The 22,095-nt window shown below is 36.0% G+C and overlaps 1 protein-coding gene across 10 annotated transcripts in view; it reads right to left on the minus strand.

The window, feature by feature from the left end:
* The window catches only part of Lar (tyrosine-protein phosphatase Lar), a 571,867-nt gene that overhangs the window by 165,671 nt on the left and 384,101 nt on the right, over nt 1-22,095 (minus strand). For all 10 annotated transcript variants that reach the window (XM_065228155.1, XM_065228154.1, XM_065228160.1 and 7 more), the window contains one exon: nt 6,276-6,458. In XM_065228155.1, the coding sequence (XP_065084227.1) occupies nt 6,276-6,458 (183 nt within the window). The remainder of the gene's footprint in view (nt 1-6,275; nt 6,459-22,095) is intronic.

Here is a 22,095-nt window from a genome sequence, read left to right on the forward strand (position 1 = left end):
AAGTGATGGTTGACAGCTTGACGATTTTCGATTGAAAGTGACTTTGTTGGGCGCTGCTGCTGGTAGTTTCTGGACAATTTATCATAAAATACAAAGTAGAAAGGATCCACAAAGAATGGTCTTGTGAAATCAGAATAAGAATGTAACATAAGATGGATTTTCTAAAAAGTAAAAAAGTCGAAAATTATGCGTAACCAAAAACGGGAAGATACTGTATTGTACATCCATCGCGAAAGCGAATCAAGCTAATCGATTTTTTTAAATCGACAAATGAGTATGGAACATGGTAAGAACCCACTTTTTATTTTTTTATGACAGTCTTGGATCATTCGAAATTTCTGAGAGTTTAATTTGTGACTTTAGTTTGAGAGCTATGAATTGCACTATGCCACTTTGCCCCACCTTTTCTGGTACGTTACGGGATGTAAGATCTACCACCGAATCCTAGTCCTGACTACTTCAAAATAGGGGAACAGGATTTTTCAGTAATCCAAGGAACACATCTTAGTCCTTGTTTCTTTTTATGCCTTGTTGATAGTGACAAGACTCGGCTTTGTCCACCGAGGATGATCTTGAAACAAGGAAAAAATGAGTTAGTTAGTCTTCATCTATGTGATTTCTAATCTTCTATTCGTTGTTCTCTAGTTTGAAGTTGTTAAGACTAGGGTTCTGATGCATTGTCATTATCGGTGTCATTCCTTAATTTTGTTGCTAAGGAATCTAATTTTGACTGACAAAGGGGCGCGCCTTTGGAGGGTGTTTCAACACTCCGAAGGGTATAAATAGCGGGACCTTTCAATTATAGTCGGATCCTTGCGATAAATGCAAGAATGACAACTGTAAAAAAAATCGAATAGTTCATCATTTTTCAAAAGTGATGGAGTAATACGACATGCACTAAACTAAAGACACGGGATATACTACAATAGATCAATTTACCGGTCACAGTGGTGTTAGGTCCCGAACAGAGGAAGATGCTGGGATCCCCCCTCAATGCCTTATTTTGTGAAGCTTGTTTCTTAATACATTTTATTAATTTACTCTCCATGTGCATCCAGAGAAAAATTTGCATTGAAAATGCACTGCTAATATTTCCCTGAATTAGCAATACAGTAATGAACCTGGCTCGCTTTCTGACAACATTTTAGAATACACTTTGAAACCGATACTTTTTTTCAGTTGCCTTATTGCACAAAGAGAAAGGCATGAGAAATAATTGGAATTACGGCTAAAATTAAATTGATTTACCGATAAGTCTGATGCGTGCAGGGGCTGACAAATTCTGGTCATTACTGTAACCGGTATATGTGACTTTGCAGATCATATCTCCTGTCTAATAACAACAGTTTAGCAGAAATCGCCAGAGTGAGTTCGTTGAAAGATCTATTCTATACTTCCGACCACATGCGATTATGCTTACGTTTTTTTTCTAATTAAACGCATCAAAATGTGTTTCACATACTGCCTTTAGGTTGCTTAAAATTGAATAGATCTTCGTTTTATATTCAGTGGCGTTGCCGACTGTTTAGTGTCACGCGGGTACCAATTTAGGCAATGAACCAACACTTTTCAGTCAATACTACACATTGCAACCGCATTTTTAATTGTGCCAATAGATGTTGGTCAACGGCACCCAATGTTTTGAATCCGGAACTGTAGGAGCAAAGGCTAATGACGTATTTGACTAACTTAAAGCTATGTTCTCGCGCATACACCTGATATGTACCGACAGTAGTACGATTGATGAATGATAAAAATTAATCACTCCAGCGCAGCGTTAAGCTAACACTCAAGCGTCCAGCTCAGTACATTGCATCGCCGTGAACGCTCGTGGCGAGTGGAATCTTGCATTCTTTGTGAAGATTACCCAGAAACGAATGGCAATTGAATTGAATGGACCCCGCTGTACTCGTCCAGTAACGAACAAGCGGATGAGTGACGATTGTTGTTTTGCCTCAGCGAACAACGAGAGAATGTTAAAGAGCGTAAAACCGAATTATTTAACATCATTCGTGCAGCACTACTTCAGCAACAGCGAGAGGAATATATAACGAATTTTTCTTCGCTGATAGGATCAGCACCTTGATGGTAGGAAAACCAAAATTAACAATACAAATCTAAATTAGTAATTATTTTGTTATCATGATATCAAATTTAGTAATCTGAATATTTTGAAAACTATTGGTGAATATTAAGATTCAAAATCAAAAAAATGTTATCAATAAAGTGCTAATGGTGCCATATTAAAGTACAGAACCGGAAATAATCATCCTGTGGTACAAACTACAAGAAAGTATATAATGAATCGCTTTTGTCATTTGAGACAAATAACAGACTCACCTCTAATCAAAAACTGGCATTCGCGAATTCGATACCCGAAGAAAACCCAAAAGTTAAAATTTGATGAACGATTGAAGTTTATTATATCCAATAGCATAGAAAAAGACCATGTGACTTTTTTTTAATTTAAAGTTTAGTTTTCATGGCAAATTCTAGTGAAATTATGTTCAATATAGGACAAACGAATCATGTAAAAAATTAGGCTACGATGACTCTTATATTATTATTAATGATCAATGGACCACTTTGTCAAACAGTTTTGGCGTGACTTTCTACCAGCGATTTCACAAAACTAGACAAAATAATTTATATTTTTTTATGAAACGCACAAATGTTGGCTACTTTTCTCGAGGTTCTAGAAGAAAAAATCTCAAAATAATGTTTTATTTCAAAGTTCGTGTGGTAGTAAACGTCATTTTAAGTGCTCGAATAAAGTGGTTAATTCTTTCACATCGAACAAATTTTAACAGACATGAATGATGAAATTTATTTTGTTGGGAGAGAATTGATATTTAATGCGATTTCTGACAACGTATATTTAAATATGAGCTAAGAAATCGTCTAAGCTTACGAAAGTTAGTAAAAATATTCGACAATATATTAGTATAAGAATTAAAGACGAACAGGACGAAATCTCTTTTATATCGAATTGTATGAGAATCTTTGAAATCAATGATTGATTGTAGTGCATCCACTTTGACGTGATATCAAAATTATTTTTTTTGCTGTGTAGATTCATATCAATATATGTTGCAAAATATAACTGCAAAAATCATAATTGTCTTTGTGATGTTCATAAAGAAAACAACAAGCATCCTGATTGACTCGTAAAAAAAAAAAAACTAGGTTTCAGTGATTTTTATAAAATATCACATGTCGGTTTTAATTATATTTTTTAGAAATATCCAAATAATATCAAAAATCAATTCAACCGAAATTAAAAAATAGCTTATCAAAATTTGTTATTAACTTGATTTCAAAGACATAATTTGTTACAATTTTGTTAGTATTTTGATATCCGACATTGCTCGGGAAGGCAATACTCAAAAGCGTGCGCACAAGTTATTTTTGATCTATTGTGATATTCCCCGTTTTTATATTGGTTTATCAGTTATGTCGTATCACTATTTTGTGAAGCGACCGACATAGACTGACCAAAAGCATTTTCCCAGCCAGGTATTACATTTCGAATGAAATTTACTACTTGACTGAGACCTGCATTCCAAATATCAAAGGGTTCTGCCAGCCCCTTATCAAGAAAAAAAAAACGCCTATTATTGAAGATGGCTGCACAAGAGCATAGCAGGTGTCCAGAGTCTTCCTTTTCTATGCCACATAATCGACACATATCCTCTTGAAGGTTTCCTATTAACTTCAAATGATATTTACATGGACAATGAGATCTTTCTTTCATAATTCAAGAATTTTGCTTGTCATTGAAATGTTCGGAATTATGAACCGTTTCGACTGCCTAGCAATCGAAGTGTAGTTCCAATTGGTCTACACTTTCATTTTTTTCCATTTCTTGATCTCCATTTTAAGAGAACAAGCAGAAACTCCACAGAATGGTTCTGGTCCAACACAGCAAAAAAAATGTAATATCGATTGAAATAATGATGTAATAGCAAAAAGTAGATACAATATTACATCAATTGATGTAATTTTGTTCGCAAAATCGATGTACATCGTACAACGTTATATTACACAACCGATGGATTGACCTGGTTTCAGCAGTTTGGATGTAATATTCAACAACTTTTTTTCTGTGTATGAATTGCTGAGATGATCCCGTTAAGTAACTCTACACTCAAAAAATATGTCGCATAAATTTCACATGAAAAAAAAGTTACCTTCAGATATTGAAAATAATCTGTAATGCACATAGTAAAATTTTAAGTGATATATTATATTGTAACACAAATTCACTCAGATTCTTCATGAATTTATGGTGTGAAAATTTATGAGTGGTGATGGCACAAACACAATCTAACATGGCGTCCGAACGTTGCATTGCTGACGAGTTACTGCTGAATTTACAAATTCCATTGGAATTATGAAATTTTCACGCAAATATGTTGTTTTCTTTTCGACATGATAGGGCTCTAATGTTGGCCTATGGTCAATTTTATCTAGATGAACGCGTCATTGGGACGGTACACCCAACCGGGGGATGTAAGATTCGCTTAAAATTATGTGGGATTCATCATCAGAGGATGTTAGTGGAGACCGCATGAACCGAGGATGCGATATACCTAGCTGCGGTCCAATGCAAGAAAATTGGAGACCGAAAAATGTAGAGTTTATTAGTGAGTGAAATTAGTTATGTCGAAAAAAATAGGAAACAGATTGCCGACTGGACTCGAACCACGATCGTTGAGATTATCAGATCTGTGCTTTCTCCACTGCTCTCTCCATGCTTCTGAGTATAGATGGCCTAGAAGCAAACACGAAGCGCTCATTTTCTCACATACTCGACTTCGTATGCTTTTTCTGCTGGAGAGATTCGAGGCAAGTGTGTGCGTCGTTCTACAATGTTCTACAACGTGCGTCGTTCGACAAGCTTACTGGTATAGTCGAAAGCGTAGATAGAACACGAAATTAAAAAGACAAAAAACCATTACATCGCCTGTAAGGTCAACTTCTAACATTCGCTGCGATGTTCATGAACAGGGTATGATAGGAAACGGAACTAACATTCATTGTAATAGATTTTTGGTTTGCGTGTACAATTGGATATTTTTGGTCACTATTGAAAATTTAGTCGATTGCTGAATTTATGTACGGGCCCAAATTAGGGACATTTAGGCCGACATTACATCCTTTTCCCCTACACAGAAAAAAATTCTGAATTTTAATAGTGATGTAAACATTCACGTAAACTTGTATTTCATTTCACGCAACCGAGCAACTTGTAAACAATGTTGTTTACAACAATGGGCTTTTGTATACAATATTTGCTACATTGCATGAAATGTCTCAGAACTTTACATGATATACATTGTAAACATATATGATATGTGACGCTCCATTTATGTGCATCATACTGAACAGAAATTTACACTACTTTTTCGAACTATGTACTACATGCTAATGTAAATGCTAAATACACATATAAAGAAAAATAGAACACACTACTCGGGAAACCATTTTAGGTAATTTTGCTTTAGTGAAAAGCAAAAGCTCTTCTGGAGGAAGTCCTAAGTCCTTAGAAACTTCCGGGGGATGCCGGAAAAAATCCAAGACAAATCTTGTTCTGGGAAACTTCCTGGAAAGTTGAAATCAATTTCCAGAGGATGCTTGAAAGATCTAGGAAGAAACATTCGGTAGAAGTCACTCCAGGAGAAGTCGTTCCAGAAAAAAAAATCGGATAGATGTTTGAGGAAACTTCCTGGAAAAGATGGAAGAAACATCCTGGTGCAGTTTGTAAGCAACTTCTGAAGGAAGTTGAAAAAATGGTCCTTAAACGATAGTAATAGTGGCAGTTTATGACCAAATAATAATATAAAGGGGACGGTACCTAAAAGCCATGACGTATTAGGGCATAAGTATATTCTAGACGCAAGGGACCCCACTATAGTCAAACATGATTAGATTTATCTGCTCTTGAAAAAATTCTCCAGTTTGTCGCAAAGTGATACATATTTAAGTTTCACAACTAAATTGATCTTTTATCAGGAACCACCGTAGAGAACAGACAAGTTGTTATTTGATGCAATTATGACCGTAATCGCCAAAGAATGCTACGTGTTCCTGTTTAATTTTAACAATCAAACGTTCAGTTTAAGTCAGTTTCCTTCATTTTCTAACATTTTTGTTCAACTGTTAAAATCGCCCAACTTGATTTCCTTGACGGTGCTGGTTACCACCCGACATCGCCTCATACCATGCGGTCTGTCGAACAATCTCACATGGTGCTGGGTTGTTTGTCAACTTACCTTCGCTGTTGATGCTGTAGCGGGGATTGGTCATATCGACACGCTTCATGTCCTTGATCCAGTAGATCTTCGGCGGTGGCGTTCCGGTTGCCTTGCACTGCATCACGGCCGTGTGGCCAATTTCAATTACACGCGTCGTGGGGCTCTGAGTGATGACAGGGAAACCCTCTGGCGTTTTGTCCGCTGCAAGAGATATGAGAAGATGGAAAGGAAAATGAGAAGACCATTCATCGTTGTCGTCAACGTCGTCGTCAGTAAAGTCATTGTGATGTACCACGGGAAAACAGGAGAATTTCATTAGTGTGCGATGTAGGGCGCTGCTCTGATATGGAGCTGCTCTAGATGCATACAGAAGGCAACTCACTGGATGGCAATAAATTCGGAGGGTACAAAAACAAACGGCATAGCCAAAGGCTTATAGTTAACACTTTTGAAAATGCCCATCCAATCATGGAAGCATCGGATCGGAACAATGGGAGCGAAAGTTACGATTCCCTTTGACAACAGGTAAAAGCTAATGAGATTGAAAGTAACCATTGCTACCGGTGGGCCACGAACTGTGTTACTGATTATCACTGGTTTTGTTGGTTCAATTGATTGTTCACTCAGATAAAGGACGGCAATCCGGTAGGCACAATTAAATGATAACATAGCAAGCTTAGAATGATTGGATGGCAGTTGGTTTGTTTGGACAGGTTTCAATCAAGCTGATGAGCTGGAAACACTTTTGAAAAAGTTGTGTTGGATTTTTTTGTAATTTCCCAATTTTTCGTGAAATTTAGAGCAAGATTGCATTTGATTTTGCTGAATTTTATAATTTATCTTTGATCTCCATCCACCAATAATTAGGGAAAATGGTTCTAACGTTGGCCTAAGGATCTAGGATTTCCTGTACTTCATTTTTTCGTTGAATAATACGTCAGTTGGACAATACAAATAGATATTTTTGAATGCAAGTGCAAGTGCCAAAAAAAAATATTTCTTCCGTGAATTATGTATGGGCCCAATATTAGCGACACTTAGGCCGACATTAGTGACTTTAAAATTATTGTGGAATGTTGCTTGTTATGTTATGTTCTACGATTTTGATCAATTTTGAAATGTCCATTGTATCCATTTCCGAAAAGTTAGCATTTTTGATAAGTTTTCAAATAACCAGATATTTATTTGTCTTTAAAATGCTTTTTTCTATAATGAATCTTTTATCAGTTTTTCTTATTTTTTTTATGAAAATTTGTGATCTTTTTTAGTATGTATTTTTTTTTTCAGAACATGCACTCCAATTTCATGCAACTTTGTCACAGAAGTCATTTCTATAAAATGAACCGAATCATAATCAACAGATCTAAACACATTTAATACTACTAATACTACTGTTTTGTAGTAAAAGGAACACTATTTTTTAATCTGTGAAAGGGAAATCAGAAATCGAGTATCATCAAAATACATGGCAAGTTTTTTTTTTATCATGATGGTCTCACCTATTAACGAGCCTCGGTAGCTCAGTGGTTACCGTATCTGCTTACTGAGCAGAAGGTCGGGAGTTCAATCCCAGGCCCGTCCCCTTCCTTGCAATTTTTCACTTTGCCTTATTCTATACCCACTAGATTTTAATGAAAACAAATACTTCTTTAACACCGATCGCATCACTTACCACAGTGTGGGTCCTGATCTAAAAATATAAATTGGATGAGTGCGCGCGCGTGTGTGTGTGTGTGTGTTTGTGTATATAATCACTCTACCAAAAAACGATCCCTGCGAGTGCGTGGAAGCACAGAGGATTTCTCGGTTTCCTTCACAGCGTGTACCACGTCAACACATTCCTTCCCATTCCCTAGGTGACCTGCATTCGGACACGGCCGGCGCTGGTATTGCTAAATATTAGATCTCCAGTTCTTACACATTGAGGATGAATGTTAGTCCCAAACATCATCTGTTGGTTCTCTGTGTAATTGCAGCTGATCTGGTAATAACAGAGCAGCAACCGTGGGTGGTCAATCATGCTAATCATGCTCATGCTTTTATGATGATGGTCTCACCTCTTATTCCTACAAAAGTTTGAGCTGGACGATTTATCTTTAAGATAATTAAATATGACATTTCAACCAGGTTAGCAAACAAAATCGAACTGGTTTCAGTTACAGATGTGAAGCAACTGTAAACTCTAGAGGGAATTTATATCTATATAAATTCCCTCTAGAGTTTACAGTTGCTTCACAGCGATATAAATGTGGAAAAGCTCAGGCGTCCACCTCTTAGTTCGCCTTTTTGTCCACCTAAAATATTCTTAAGTATTACAAGCGATCAAGAGTTAATGAACAATCAACAAAGCATCCTATTATACTAGCAACCCCGCAATCTGATGCTATCATAATTTTCAGTAATGTCAGGAATGCTCACGAACCCCCAACATTGGCCAGAAAATATACTACTATCTCAAGATATCTTCCAAATAAGCTTCAAAATCGCATTTTTTTTTATCAAATTTTAAATTCAGTCCTCTATATCCGTAATACGCGCGCGAGGCTCAAACCTTTGTAGACTACTTTTTTTAATCTACTTTTATTATTATTTAAAATCCATCATCACCATCATGGCGAACAGCAATAGTTTTTGCAGTGCTACAATAATGATTAAAAAGTAATTATGACAGCTATCCATGCAAAATAATCCGTTAGAGATAACTTCATCAAGATACATAATATGTCAATTCATAAAAAAAAACCACTGGATAACTGTTCAAAAGACAGTTTCAACATGTGAAATGCAGTGTCTTTTAAATACTGTAAGTGTTGCGTCAAGTGTACACAGCACATGAAATTGACCTCTTCCGATTTGGACCAAATTTGTAGGAAATGTTCATTTAAGTTCAAATTTTAAAAATCCAAAGTTTTATGCTAATCGGAGCACCCCTCGGTCAAGGGGCGCATTTTCCATTTTTCGTGATTCTCTGGAAAGCACTACCTTCTTTTGTTCATATCTCCGGAATAAATAAAGCTACAAATTGCATTAGATACTGTTTTCATAAGGAAATTAGACAATAAATCTAAATCTGTAACTTTTGTTTCTGTACAGTGTTGCCAAATATTTTTTTTATTTTTGTTTGAAAACTTTAAATGCAGTTTTCTCATAATAAGTGTCGTTTGATTTTCATTTTAAGGACACCATCGTGTTCTTCATCCTTTTTTACATAAGAAAAATTTAAAGACAAAAAGTAATTTGCGTAGTTCCTGAGATATTGCATTTTGAATGAGCTAAAGTCATAAATTATGAGGGTAAAACTTTGTTTTTTTTATTTTTTTCCCATTTCCTCTTAATAAGTGGATTCATTCTCATGACTTATTGTGTGAAATGATATTTAAAGAAAAAAAAATCGATGACATTACCAAGAACAGTGTTGCCAACTTTAAATATTATTTAGCGACTAAAAACTTTAAACGTGATTTTTTTTAATTTGATGCATCTAAATATTTGGTTTGATTGCACCATCGTGTTCCACAGCATTTTTACATAAGATAGACTATCAAAGTTCAACGCAATGTAACATTTTGGGAAAACAAATTGAAGAAAAGTGTTTTTTTTTTAATTTTTCGGATGCATTTTCTAAAGCAATGGAATTAATATCCAAACCTATTATTTTAAAGTTTTCAGAAGGTAAGTGCACAACGGACCTAAATCTATATTTTTTGGTACAAGAACGCCAAAATAACTATTTATGGTCAGCCATAAAACAAGACAAAAATGTGAAATATAGGACAAAATTGTAATTCGCTCATGTTTTGCATACGATCCAGAATTTCGAGATCAAATAGATGTCTTTGAAGATGTCATCTATTAACGTATAAAATATGACATTTTTGGTTTTTTTTTTCATATATTAGGCGTCTTTGTTTTAAGCATCTCTGGCGCATCTAGAAGTTTGCAGATACCGAGTGGAAAATGGTGTGTTCAATTCAGGGGGTAAGCCACTTTGCCACCTTGTGTTAAACACATCAAAAACACTCTTCGACACTCTTCGACACACTCAAACACCCTTCAACCACCATGAGAACCAATTTTTCAATCTTTTCTGGCAGCACTGCCATTCATTTGATGCCCTTTTTTGTTTTTGTTGATTTTTTTTCTGAAGGAAATCGGTAGGATTCCACAAAAAAATTGATCGGGACACCGAAGTAGCCCTCATCCCCGCAATTAGGAAAGATGATTCAACATCAAGCTTAACATTGAAAAAACAGACAATTTCCACCTCTAACAAGCTAGAATATCTGTAACTGTATATGAATGAAGCGGATAATAACTATCATATCAATTATTGATCGATAGCTTAAGACAGATATTTTTTTCTAATGTGTTTGATGCCCTTTCGTCATGGATTTCATATACACAATACCAAATCAGAGAGATCCATCCTACTAGCTGCCGCTTACAACAACATTTCATGCTTTCCAGTGCCATTTCATAGAGTATCTCAAATCTTAGGTATCACAGTTGTCCAAAATCTCGTACTTCTCCGATGGTGCGGTACCCTAGGTTTCCACGAAAGCAAATTTGGGGTGCCCACTGAGTGGCACTGCTTTGTTACGGCACATGGCAAAGGACCAAGCGACGGATTGGGATGAACTTTGAAGAGATTGGCAACGTGAGCTTGTTTACAAGGAGCCACTATTCACACGCCAAAGGAGCTCTATGACTGGGCAATGAAGATTTGCAATACAAACGTTAGATTTTGTGTCATCTGAGATCTGTTCCGAGAAAAACAAATATTGTTCCACCGTTTTGCATCAGCTGCATCTATTCCCGGTATTCGTTCAATACATACAGCAGCTCCTTCTGATATTGCTACCATTATTATGAAAACTGTTTCTGGTGCCACAACTGGTTCAGCTTTTAGAGTTGTGGCAACGAAACATGCAAAGCAAGTAGATTCAAATAATAATGGGAAGATATCATCACGAAGTAAAATGAGAAGAAAAATAAGTAAATTGTAATTTATGTTTTACATTGTTAAAATAAAATGTAAGAAACAAATCGATCAGAGTTTGATAAATATTTTATGTATTGGAATGTCTTGATTTATAATGCAATTCGTTTGGATTATTACTAGTGTAAAGTTTTCAGCCACTGCATAAAAACTATTGTTGATTTTATCATACCTATTTTTTTCCATCAAGTATTATTTAACACAGTAAGTCATGAGAATGAATCTTATAACGAGGAAACGTTAAAAAAATAACCCTCATAATTTATGACTTTCGTTCATTCAAAATGCAATATCTCAGGAACTACGCAAATTACTTTTTGTCGTTAAGTATTTCTTATGTAAAAAAGGATGAAGAACACGATGGTGTCCTTAAAATGAAAATTAAACGACACATATTATGAGAAAACTGCATTTAAAGTTTACAAACAAAAATAAAACAATATTTGGCAACACTGTACATAAACAAAAGTTACAGATTTAGATTTATTGTCTAATTTTCTTATTAAAACAATACCTAATGCAATTTGTAGTTTTATTTGTTTCGGAGATATAAACAAAAGAAAGTAGTGGTTTCTAAAAATTAATGAAAAATGAAAAATGTGCCCCTTGATCGAGGGTTGCTACGATCAGCATACAACTTTCGATTTTTAGAATTCGAACTTAAATGAACATTCCCTCCAATTTTGGTCCAAATCGGAAGAGGTCAATTTCACTTTTGCAATTTTTTGTGACCACTTGGCGTGGAATGACCCCTAGGTATCGAATTGAAAACATTTATTCCATTATAATATAATGAATTTTGTGAAGCACAAGTCAAGAAATGTGGTGTTCTTATTTCAACCGCGTTTCTAGTATTATATCTATGAAAGTCACTTCCTTTTTCAATTCGATCACACAAATATCGAGGCAGCAAACCATTAACTACTTTAAAAATGAACACCATAGCCATATATGGGTCATTCCAGCTCAAGTGGGTACACCACCTGTGGTCGATGTCACCGATTTGAGCCAAACATGGCCAAAATGCTTATTTTGGCATTATGAACAAACACCTTTTTTGATTTTGCTCTAAAGTGCTTAGATCCTTCTAGGCTACAACCCTGTATTTTCGAGATTTTTAAAAATTTCAACTTTCAGAAGAGATTACTCCACTACCAAATATGCTATTCGTGATCTTAGAACGTCAACTTGGTCAACAAGGTTTTTTAATGTTAATTCTTATAAGTGTACCCAAATTTTGTTTTCGTTATAGTAACTACAGTCAACAGGCTAATTACCGGCAGGTATTAAAATTGTCAAAAAATGGCCTATTTTCACCATGGGCGGGATTTTTTATTTCTTAATATTTTGGGCTCAAATTTTCACCACACTTTGGAAAACTCTTGTACTTGATGCGTTTTCAAGGGCAAATTATTTAGACAAATTGTTTTTGAGATATGACCAGATGAGTGAGAGGTAGTTTTGAGCTTTTCTGGTGAAAAATCAATGCTATTTAATATTTTTTTATTTTTTTCTTGAATTTCTTCATGCTGATGGCACAATAATATTCTTATGTTATTTTTCACATGTTCTGGGCTGGATTTCATTATAGGAAATCATAACTACCTCATATATTGTCTTCGGTCCATAATTTAATTATGATCCTAAAAGTGAAAAATACGTTCATTTGGGACACAGCCAAAACGTGCTTAAGAAGTACGATGAAATCAGATAGGTATGCAAAATTTCAGCTGTGGATGACAGTTGCTACTTGAATAATACCGAATACATCATATCAAGAAGACTGGCAACTTTTCCAGAATCCAAGCGACAGATGCAATAGCGCTGCGCTTGAGTGAAAGTGGAAGCAAAGCATAGAAAAACAAACCTTTCTTCTTAGGATGTAATTTCGATGCCAAAATCAATGCATGAGTTAACTGTTGACGTAACTGTCATGTATCGTCAGCAAACCCCATACTTCAAAATCAGTTTGTAAACCATTATGTACCATGTTTTTACTGCACCGCCCACCGTTATTTCTGTCTTTTGGAAAATCTAACTATTTTCTTTACTAGTGCTATAGTACTCTAAATTAGTCATCTACAATAAATCTGTTGGATTGGTTAGAGGACAACCGAGAAATAGTGATGGGAAAATGGTACAACCCGCCGCGCTATTCGGAGGATGGTACTCATTTTACAAACTTGCGATTCGATTTTACATAAATATCTGTTTGCTACTTTGTCCGATGAAATAATTTTGAAGTGCTCCCAACGTTGAAAATATACCTCTTCTTATGTCTCAGGCAAATTTTGTCTTCTGAGCACAAACACAACTTACTACTTGTTTTGTTTTTGTAAGCCTAAAAATCTATACTAATACTTAGACATAATTATAAGTCTGCAACTGTTTCCTGTGCGTAGCTTCAAATGCGTAGAAGAAAAGAACATGACAGTCACGTTCATGAATGGAAAGTGTGTTTTCAAAAAATGAAAAATTAAGGTTCAACATTTATTTTTCTTTATAACTATAATAAAATGCATTCTTGCTCGTGAGATTAATTACTCGAATAAGGGTATTATTCAAGTAGCAGCTTTCATCCACATCTGAAATGTTATATATCTGCTAATCTATCTGATTTCATCGTACTTCACGTTTTGGCTGTATCCCATAGGATTTTTTTTTCACTTTTAGGACCACAATTAAATTAAGAACAGATGTAAATAAATGAAGTAGTTATGATTTCATATATTGAGAATCCTGCCCAAAACATGTGAAAAATAACATAAAAATATGGTTGTGCCATCGGCGTGAAGGAATTCAAGAAAAAAAAAATGGTATTGATTTTCCACCAAAAAAGCTCAAAACTACCACTCACTCATCTGGTCATATCTCAAAAACTATTTGTCCAAATCATTTACCCTTGGAAACACATTAAGTTTAAGAGTTTTCCAAAGTGTGGTAAAAATTTGAGCCCAAAATATTAAGAAATAAAAAATCCCACCCATGGTGAAAATAGGTAATTTTTTGACAATTTGGATACCTGCCTTTAATCAGCCTGTTCACTGTAGTTACTAAAACAAAAACAACAGTTATCTCTTCTGAAAGTTTAAATTTTTAAAAATCTCGAAAATACAGGGTTGTAGCCCAGAAGGATCTAGGCACTTTAGAGCAAAATCAAAAAAGGCGTTTGTTCAGAATGCCAAAATAAGTGTTTTGGCCAAGTTTGGCTCAAATCGGTGACATCGACCACAACTTTTTTAAATTCTGTACCCACTTGAGCTGGAATGACCCATATACAATTCTTTGCCTCACCGACAACCAATGTAAGGTGTCTAGCATCAAAGATGAGGAAGTGAATCTATTACATCTCAATATCAAACGCATTATTTTATCCTGCAAGCACTGTTATCGCGATATTTGTGTCAATGCACAGAAATGAAATGGAAGGGCAAACGTCTATATGAGGAGAGATGATTGATTTGTATAGCTGTATTTTATTGGAAATAGTTAAATCGTTTTTCAGTCGACATAGAATTCCATACAACTAGAGAGTTGAACTTAAATTTGTCATCAATAATCACGCCAAGATTTATAATCTCCCGAACGCGATCAATAGTCTCATCATCAATTAAAACAGAGACATTCTCATTTAATCGATTCCGCAAAATTACCATAAATTTAGTTAAACTTGTATTCAATTTCAGCTGCTTATACTTCAACCATCTACTAACGCAAATCTTCATTCAAGTATGAAACGGCATCATCTAAATCCTTAGCTGCAATGAATAACACAGTATCATCTGCAAAATGATTAATGTCACACAATCGTAAAACACGTCGCAAGTCAAATGTACATAATAAATAACAGGGGCCCTAATACGCTTCCCTGGGGCACTTCAAGGTTATTCCCCACGTGACTGGAAACAGAACCATTAAAAACAGTCGGTTGAGTTCTGTCAAAGACAAATCGCTTTCAAACCATTTATATTCAGTACTCGCGCTTGATTGATCTCAACAATAAGGGCCTAGAATTTGTTTCAAAAGGGCGTTTATGATTCAAAAAACAGCAACAATCGTATGTTTACACTCTAAGCTATTTTTCCACTTCGCTAATACTAAATTCAACGCGGTTTCACAAGAATGCCCTTCCCGATATCCCGATTGTTCTGGTATCAACAAACTATTACTATTTAAATACTCCAACAGCTGGCCTTTAACAACAAGTTCTAAAATTTCTCTAATGTGTGCAACATGTCTTGGGCTTTAATCGTTCCAGCTAAGGATTCCTTCCAAGTTTGTGGCACATGTCCAGTTTGCAATAATTCATTAATAAGGTCCAGCAAGATGTGGCCAATGACATGAAAGCAATCTTGAATAACTCTAGCATTAACATCATCTACTCCAGCCGATTTTCGTAATGAAAAACAAATAACTCTAAGTTCATCTAATGTAATAACCTTCAGATCTACAACTATTAACTGGCTGTTTTATTTCGTCAGATTCATCGACCAATTCCATTGATTGATTAATCAATGAAACACTGTCTACAAAATAGTCATTAAACTTAGATGAAATTACTTGTTCTGACTGTTCTAATGTGCCATTAAAAGTTATGGACCGCGGTTTGCAATTACTAGGTTTTAAAAGAGATTTAAAAAATTTCCTTAACTCTTTGCTATTGTTTTGATGCTGATCAATCTTCGTTTGAACATATTCACAACGAGTTTTCTTTATCGATTGTGAATACTTATTACGCGCGATTATGTACCTACTCCAATGATTGTCATTATTTGATCTACAAAACTTTTTGTACCATTTGTCCCTTTTCCGTTTAAGACGCAAAAGATCCAAATTGTTGGTATGAAATGATTAGCTGTGCATATTTTGAAACATGCCCCAATATCACTTATGCGAAATTCAGTTCAAATCATTGAAACAAGATGATTTTCCAGGTGAATTACCAAAAATTCTCGGTATTTTCCCGATTTTTCCTGGTGAATTAAAATTTCGACTTTTCTAGGTTTTCAAGCTTTTCCCGGTTGACTTGCGATCCTGGTTTCTTGGATTTTAATTTTTCATACAATATTTTTCATACACTCGCATAGCATAATAGCACTAAGCTATTTTCTTTAAAATTGATTAACTGATAATTCAATTGGATTTAACGTAAGCTTTATAAATTAAAAAGTAATGAAAAAGTTCTAAAAGAGCGACCCATCCCTGCCTAAAGATACTGGTACGCAATATTCAGCCGTTCACAAACAAACCAGCTATATTCCAAGGTATATTTATTAGAGTGGTTCAAAATTTAGATTTTGCTCCACCCACTCTTGCGATTTCAAATCAGGTCCTGATCATTCTCTCAAAATCTGAACTCAATTGAATGCAAACCCGCACTGGACTGGTCCTTTGAAGTTTATATGGGAGTTACTATGGGAAAAGTTAACATTTTGTACTCATCATCCTCTTCATCATAATGATAAACGGAAAAGTTAGCTTACCTCCTGCAGTAATAAAATTCGGACAACAGGCCATCCCGCACGTCCCTGATACCTCTAATAATATCCACAAAATCTGTCTTCTTTCCCTTTTCGGGTATAATTAATTGGAAATTATTTGCAACCCAATAAACGAATCAAATTTTGTATCCACAGAAACAAGCTTGTCCGTCAATGCGATGTAGACGGCACCGTCGACGACGACGACGGCAATGCTGACGCATCCTGACAAGTCAACAAGCAAGAACCACCGACATCAAAGTCGTTATTATTCAGCGGAAATTTGACGTTTTCCGCCTCCAATTTACTGTCCCCTTCCACTTGTCCAGCCTCCACATCCCTCCAGTAGGAATTCATTCAGAGAAGAAGAAACTCTCAAAACCGGGAACGCTTCCGCAAACGATAGAGCGCAGTCAGTGGAGTCAATTTGTCAAACAGAACATCCGTCGTACACCAAGCCAGCACACGCCAGCTGTATAATAAGAACATCGTGTCGCATCGCGTAAAGTTAAGAAAAGCGGAAAAATAGTGCGCCAGATTTACGACAACCGTCGTCGGTTGTTACAGATGAGATGAAATGAAAAATTGCAACCATTTCCGGAATGCTCGCAATCGCGCGGGGGAAACGAGAAAATCCGCACCATGATTAATCCAAAGTTGTTCGTTCCTGTGTTGTAGCTAGTAGCAACTTTCTGGCCAACGTCGTTTTCTTGCTCCGCTCTTCTTCCTCGTTGAGGTCAATCCGACCGAAGTGTACTCGAGTGCAGCCGGGAGGAAGTTGAAATTAAACGATTCCGAAGAACAATCAAACGGCAAGCACAACTGGCCCGAGGCGTCTGCGAATGGCAGCCAAATGGTCGCAGCAACTCTCTTATGAAACAATAACATGGACCGAGAGCGGAACAAACGAACATCCGTAGAATACCGGGTCCCGGAAAGTATATTATAAAGGCATTATTCAGAAATTAACTGTATAAACTGTCGGTAACTGCTTTAAGAGAAAACTCAAACAGTGGCAAAATTGCTCGGTTATTGCCTAGGCTTTGTGTGGGAGGAACTCTAACTTTCTACCGTCGACGCCGCCCGACCTCCACCATTCACTCACTGATGGGCACCAATTTAGAAAGCAAAAAGTTTTCTACGCAAAGTGAAAATTAAGCCCAGGCAAAAGCGCGATGAAATGTAAATGAAAACTTTATCAACCGGTTCGAGGAGTGAGGGATTGCACGGCGGAAGGACGGAAGGAAGGAAGGAATAAAAACATAATATGCGAAGAAATGAATGCAAAAAGAAACATTCAGTTAGCGGTGGAGAATGGTATTTAATTCACTGTTGCCTATCAGTCGAAAGACGAGACGGGACACGGTATCCGTCTGACGAAACTGGCAGGCTGCTGGAGAGATTTTGGTCTGAGTTCGACGCGGAAGTGAAAAGTGGCTTCAAGTGGAATATTTGGAATAGCGCCCTCGAAATGATAGACAGATTTTCCTTTATTTTTATTAAAAAAAATTAGACTGTTGTAATGGTTGAATTTCGCACACAAGAATTTGTATTAATGTCGTTTCAACCACGTTCAGCTAGGAGTGGTTAGCGAAAAATAGCGGAATTTCCGTAATTGACGATATTGAGCAGTGGACCTCTCTTTGCTAAGTTGGTTAAATGCTCAAGTCAAGGTCAAATTCTTGACTGTTTAGGATTTTTTCCCCTTGATTTGTTTTGCGTCGATCTTGTCTTCCGTGCTGAACACCAATGCTACCAACGCCAGGGAGGCAGCTCCCACACCTGGACCCTACCTATCGACCCATCAACTCATGAACCGGAGAGCAACGGCTTTACTTCCCTTACGAAAGGAGGCGTGATCAGAGATGTTATGCCTCAGAACATCCCGGCGACGGCGACTGGGATTGAACCCAGGCCTGCTGGGGTGAAAGGTAATCATGCTTACCACTACACCACTGCCGCCACTGAAAATGTCTTATGCTTGATACTCTTTCGACTAATGCTTCCATTTCCTTGCCGTTTTTGGTTACCACTCGGGAAATACTTTTTTCAGTGGAAAAATAGGTCAATAAAAACATTAATTTTAAAACTTTCTGAAATTTCTTTAATCTTCCCTTCAAAGTTTCTACCAACTCCCTAGGAGTTTCCGTTCATCTTAACCTGTAAATTATTTTCCGACTCCTTCCAGAAAGCCATTTCGACTTCCCTTGGAAGCTTCTTCTGGCTTCGCTCGAAAGGTTATTCCGTCTCTTCCCGCCAGTTTTTTCAACTTCTCTGGAACTTCAGAAATGCTTCCAGGGTTTTTTTGCGGTTCCATTAGTTTGAAGAAAATTTCAGGAACTTTTCCAAAGTTCTGAAACTTCAGAATAGTTCAGACTTTTGGGTAGGTTCCGATAAATTAAAGACAGTTTCATTACCTTCTGTTCAAATCCAAGAACCCGGGAATCTCAGGAAAGCCCAGAGAACTCCAGTGAACTTAAGGAAACTGAAATATTTTGGAAACTTCACAAGCCCAAAGAACTTCAAAGAAATTAAATAGTTTTCAGGATTGTTCCATTTGTTTCAGAAGAATTGAGATAACTTTAGGGAAGCATTAGAACATATAAATTCAAGGAAATTTCTGAACCTTTAAATGAGTTCCGGGAATTTCCGAAAACTTCAGTTAAGATTCGAAAGGTTCATGAACATTTTGAAAACGTAAGGGAAGCTTAATAAACATTAGAAAATTGTGAGAACATTTTGAGGGAACTTCTGTGTTTTTTTATCAGCAGTTTCGAGAACTAAAAATTAAAAAATCGGGAGGCTCAGAGAACTTTAATGCTGATGTTAATTAATTTAACAAAAATGAAAGCGCTTAAGATGATCCAGGGACATTTAAAGAAGATAAGAGATTTTCCGGTAGTTCCATAATAATCAGGGGAGTTACGAGTACTTCGAGGATGATCAGTGAACTTCAAAAGAGCCCCATTAACTTAAGGAAAATTACAAGAATTTTCAAGGAGTTCCGAAGAATTGTGGGATATTCCGAAGTACAATTCAGGAATGTTCTGAAAAGTTCAGGAACATGGTGTGATTTTCAGGGATGTTTTATGAATATCAGGAAAATTGCTGGATCAATAGAGCATGTTAGGAACTTCAGGGAATATTGTGCTAACATCCCCCAGAAATCTATTTCTTCCAGATATTTTCTCATCTTCTCCTTGAAGTATCCTTCGACTTAGCCCTCTGGCGTCCAACTTTTTCCAGAATTCTTAGAAAGTATCCCCCAGTGTCTCCTGGAATTTTCTTCTATCTTGTCCAAAAAGGTCAATTAAAGTTCTACCGGATGTATTTATCGAGTTCTTCCAGAAGTTTCTTTCATCTTCCTCTGGAAGTTTCTCCAAACATCACTCTCCGTAGGTTTTTTTCCGACCTATTGGAAGGTTTTTCTGAGCTTCTCCTAACATTCCCTGGAAAAAGCTCCTCCGGGATTAGCTTCCGATTTCCAAACTTATCTGGCTTCTGGATTTGTTAATAAAGTTTCTTAAAATTTTAGCCAACAGTTTTTCAATATTAAGATCCCCATCGGATGTTTTTTTTTTAGATATTTTTAGAACAACACAGCAAAATCTTATCGGTGAAGTGCCAATCCATGCATATCTTCTGCACAGAAATTTGGCATTATCTTCTTTTATTCCATATAATTTCCATTTTTGCTCCGCTCGCATTGCATATTAATTTTGCCCAAACACTGCCTGGTCTACGGTGAGAACGTTCCGAGATAGAAAAACTAATTCTTCAACAAATTAGCAACAAATCATCTCAGCTACAACTTTTCCCAAGATCTTGTGGCTCTATTTAAAAAATAAGACTGTTTCAACAACTAGACACCCTGAGCACCCTTGTTATAAAAATGGCAAAAACAAGGATCTTTATCAACAAAAAAGAGTTTATCGAGGACTACAAACGTCTAAAACTTGGACTATTATATTGCTAAATTCTCATCCTGAAAACTAGCGTGCACAGGAATCTTGTTAACGAGGAGCAATTTTTTTTTCTATGGTGCGTTTAATATGAGAATGGGGAGTACTCCAAATTGCTTGGGAGATGGTGCTGTCCACTCACCACTGTTTCCCTAGTGTTTAATTTAGCTAATGTTATTTATGTTTTGCTCTGGTGGTGGTTCATCTTCTTCAAAATAGCACTTAAGACAACAATTGTAAAACGGTCTACACTGATTGACGACAAATAAATAAATAAATGCAAACTGCTTTCAGACTGCCAATGGAAATTGGCAATTTAATCCCATCGACAATGTCGATTATGAACCGTTCCAAAGTACCGCCAGTCGGTGTGACAGAAAATGATACCGAACATTTAACATGTTTTTAAGATGATATAAAGGACAAACCCGAATTTATTACAACGCACATAAACAGCTGTAACTTTTTAACCACGGTAACAAATGACTTGACGTTTTCAGAGAAGATTCTTAGACACATTTTTGGCAAAACAACAATAGACCAAGATTCAATGGTAAACTAATACCCACTTTTCAATTAAGGAATCCAAAAGTCTTTAAACTTTGGACAGTTGCGAAAAAGTCCACTCTCAGAATTTCTTGAGGTTCTTTTCGAAATTTTTAGAACTCTATGAGCTCTTTTGAAATTCTTCTCAGAAGTCCTCTGATATTATTTTTAGAACTCTTCTTAACTTTTACTCAGAACACCTTGGAACTAAAATTCCCTTAGAGTGTCAGTAGAATTTCCACAAAAAAAAAAAATTCCCGGAATGAGCTAGAAATTTTCCCTTGACATTTTTTATAAAAATCCCTTTGAAATATCAATCAAAATTTCATTTTCTATTCAAAAAAATATTTTCTATTTAAAATTAAACGCAGAATTTTCTTGGAATACTCCCCAGAAATCCTTTTCAATCCCCAGCCTCAGAATTCAATATCCTTGAGGTTCGTCTTGCATTTTTTTAGAACTCTCTTAAGAGCTCTTTTGAAAATTCTTCTCAGAAGTCCACTGGAATTATATTTAAAACTTTTCGTGATTTTTTCTCAGAACACCTTGGAACTGAATGAGCTAGAAATTATCCTCGAAGTTTGCTTGAAATTTTACTTAAAATCCTTTGGGAATTTCACATAAAATTTGATTTTCTCGGTATTCTTTTCGAAATTATCTTGAAACTATCTGCAAGATGCACTAAAAATTATCCACAAAATTATCTTTGAATTCTCCCCAGAAATATTTTGGAACTGTCCTAAGAATTCAATATCATTGAGGTTCTTTTCGGAATACTTTAGAACTTTTTTTTCTCAGTACACCTTGAAATTTAAATTCCCCTAAAGTTTCAGAAGAATTTTCTCAGAATG

The sequence above is a fragment of the Ochlerotatus camptorhynchus genome, unplaced genomic scaffold (assembly GCF_037179485.1).
Source record: "Ochlerotatus camptorhynchus isolate MF236.1 unplaced genomic scaffold, CSIRO-AGI_Acam_v1.1 ptg000284l, whole genome shotgun sequence".
Classification (NCBI taxonomy): domain Eukaryota; kingdom Metazoa; phylum Arthropoda; class Insecta; order Diptera; family Culicidae; genus Ochlerotatus; species Ochlerotatus camptorhynchus.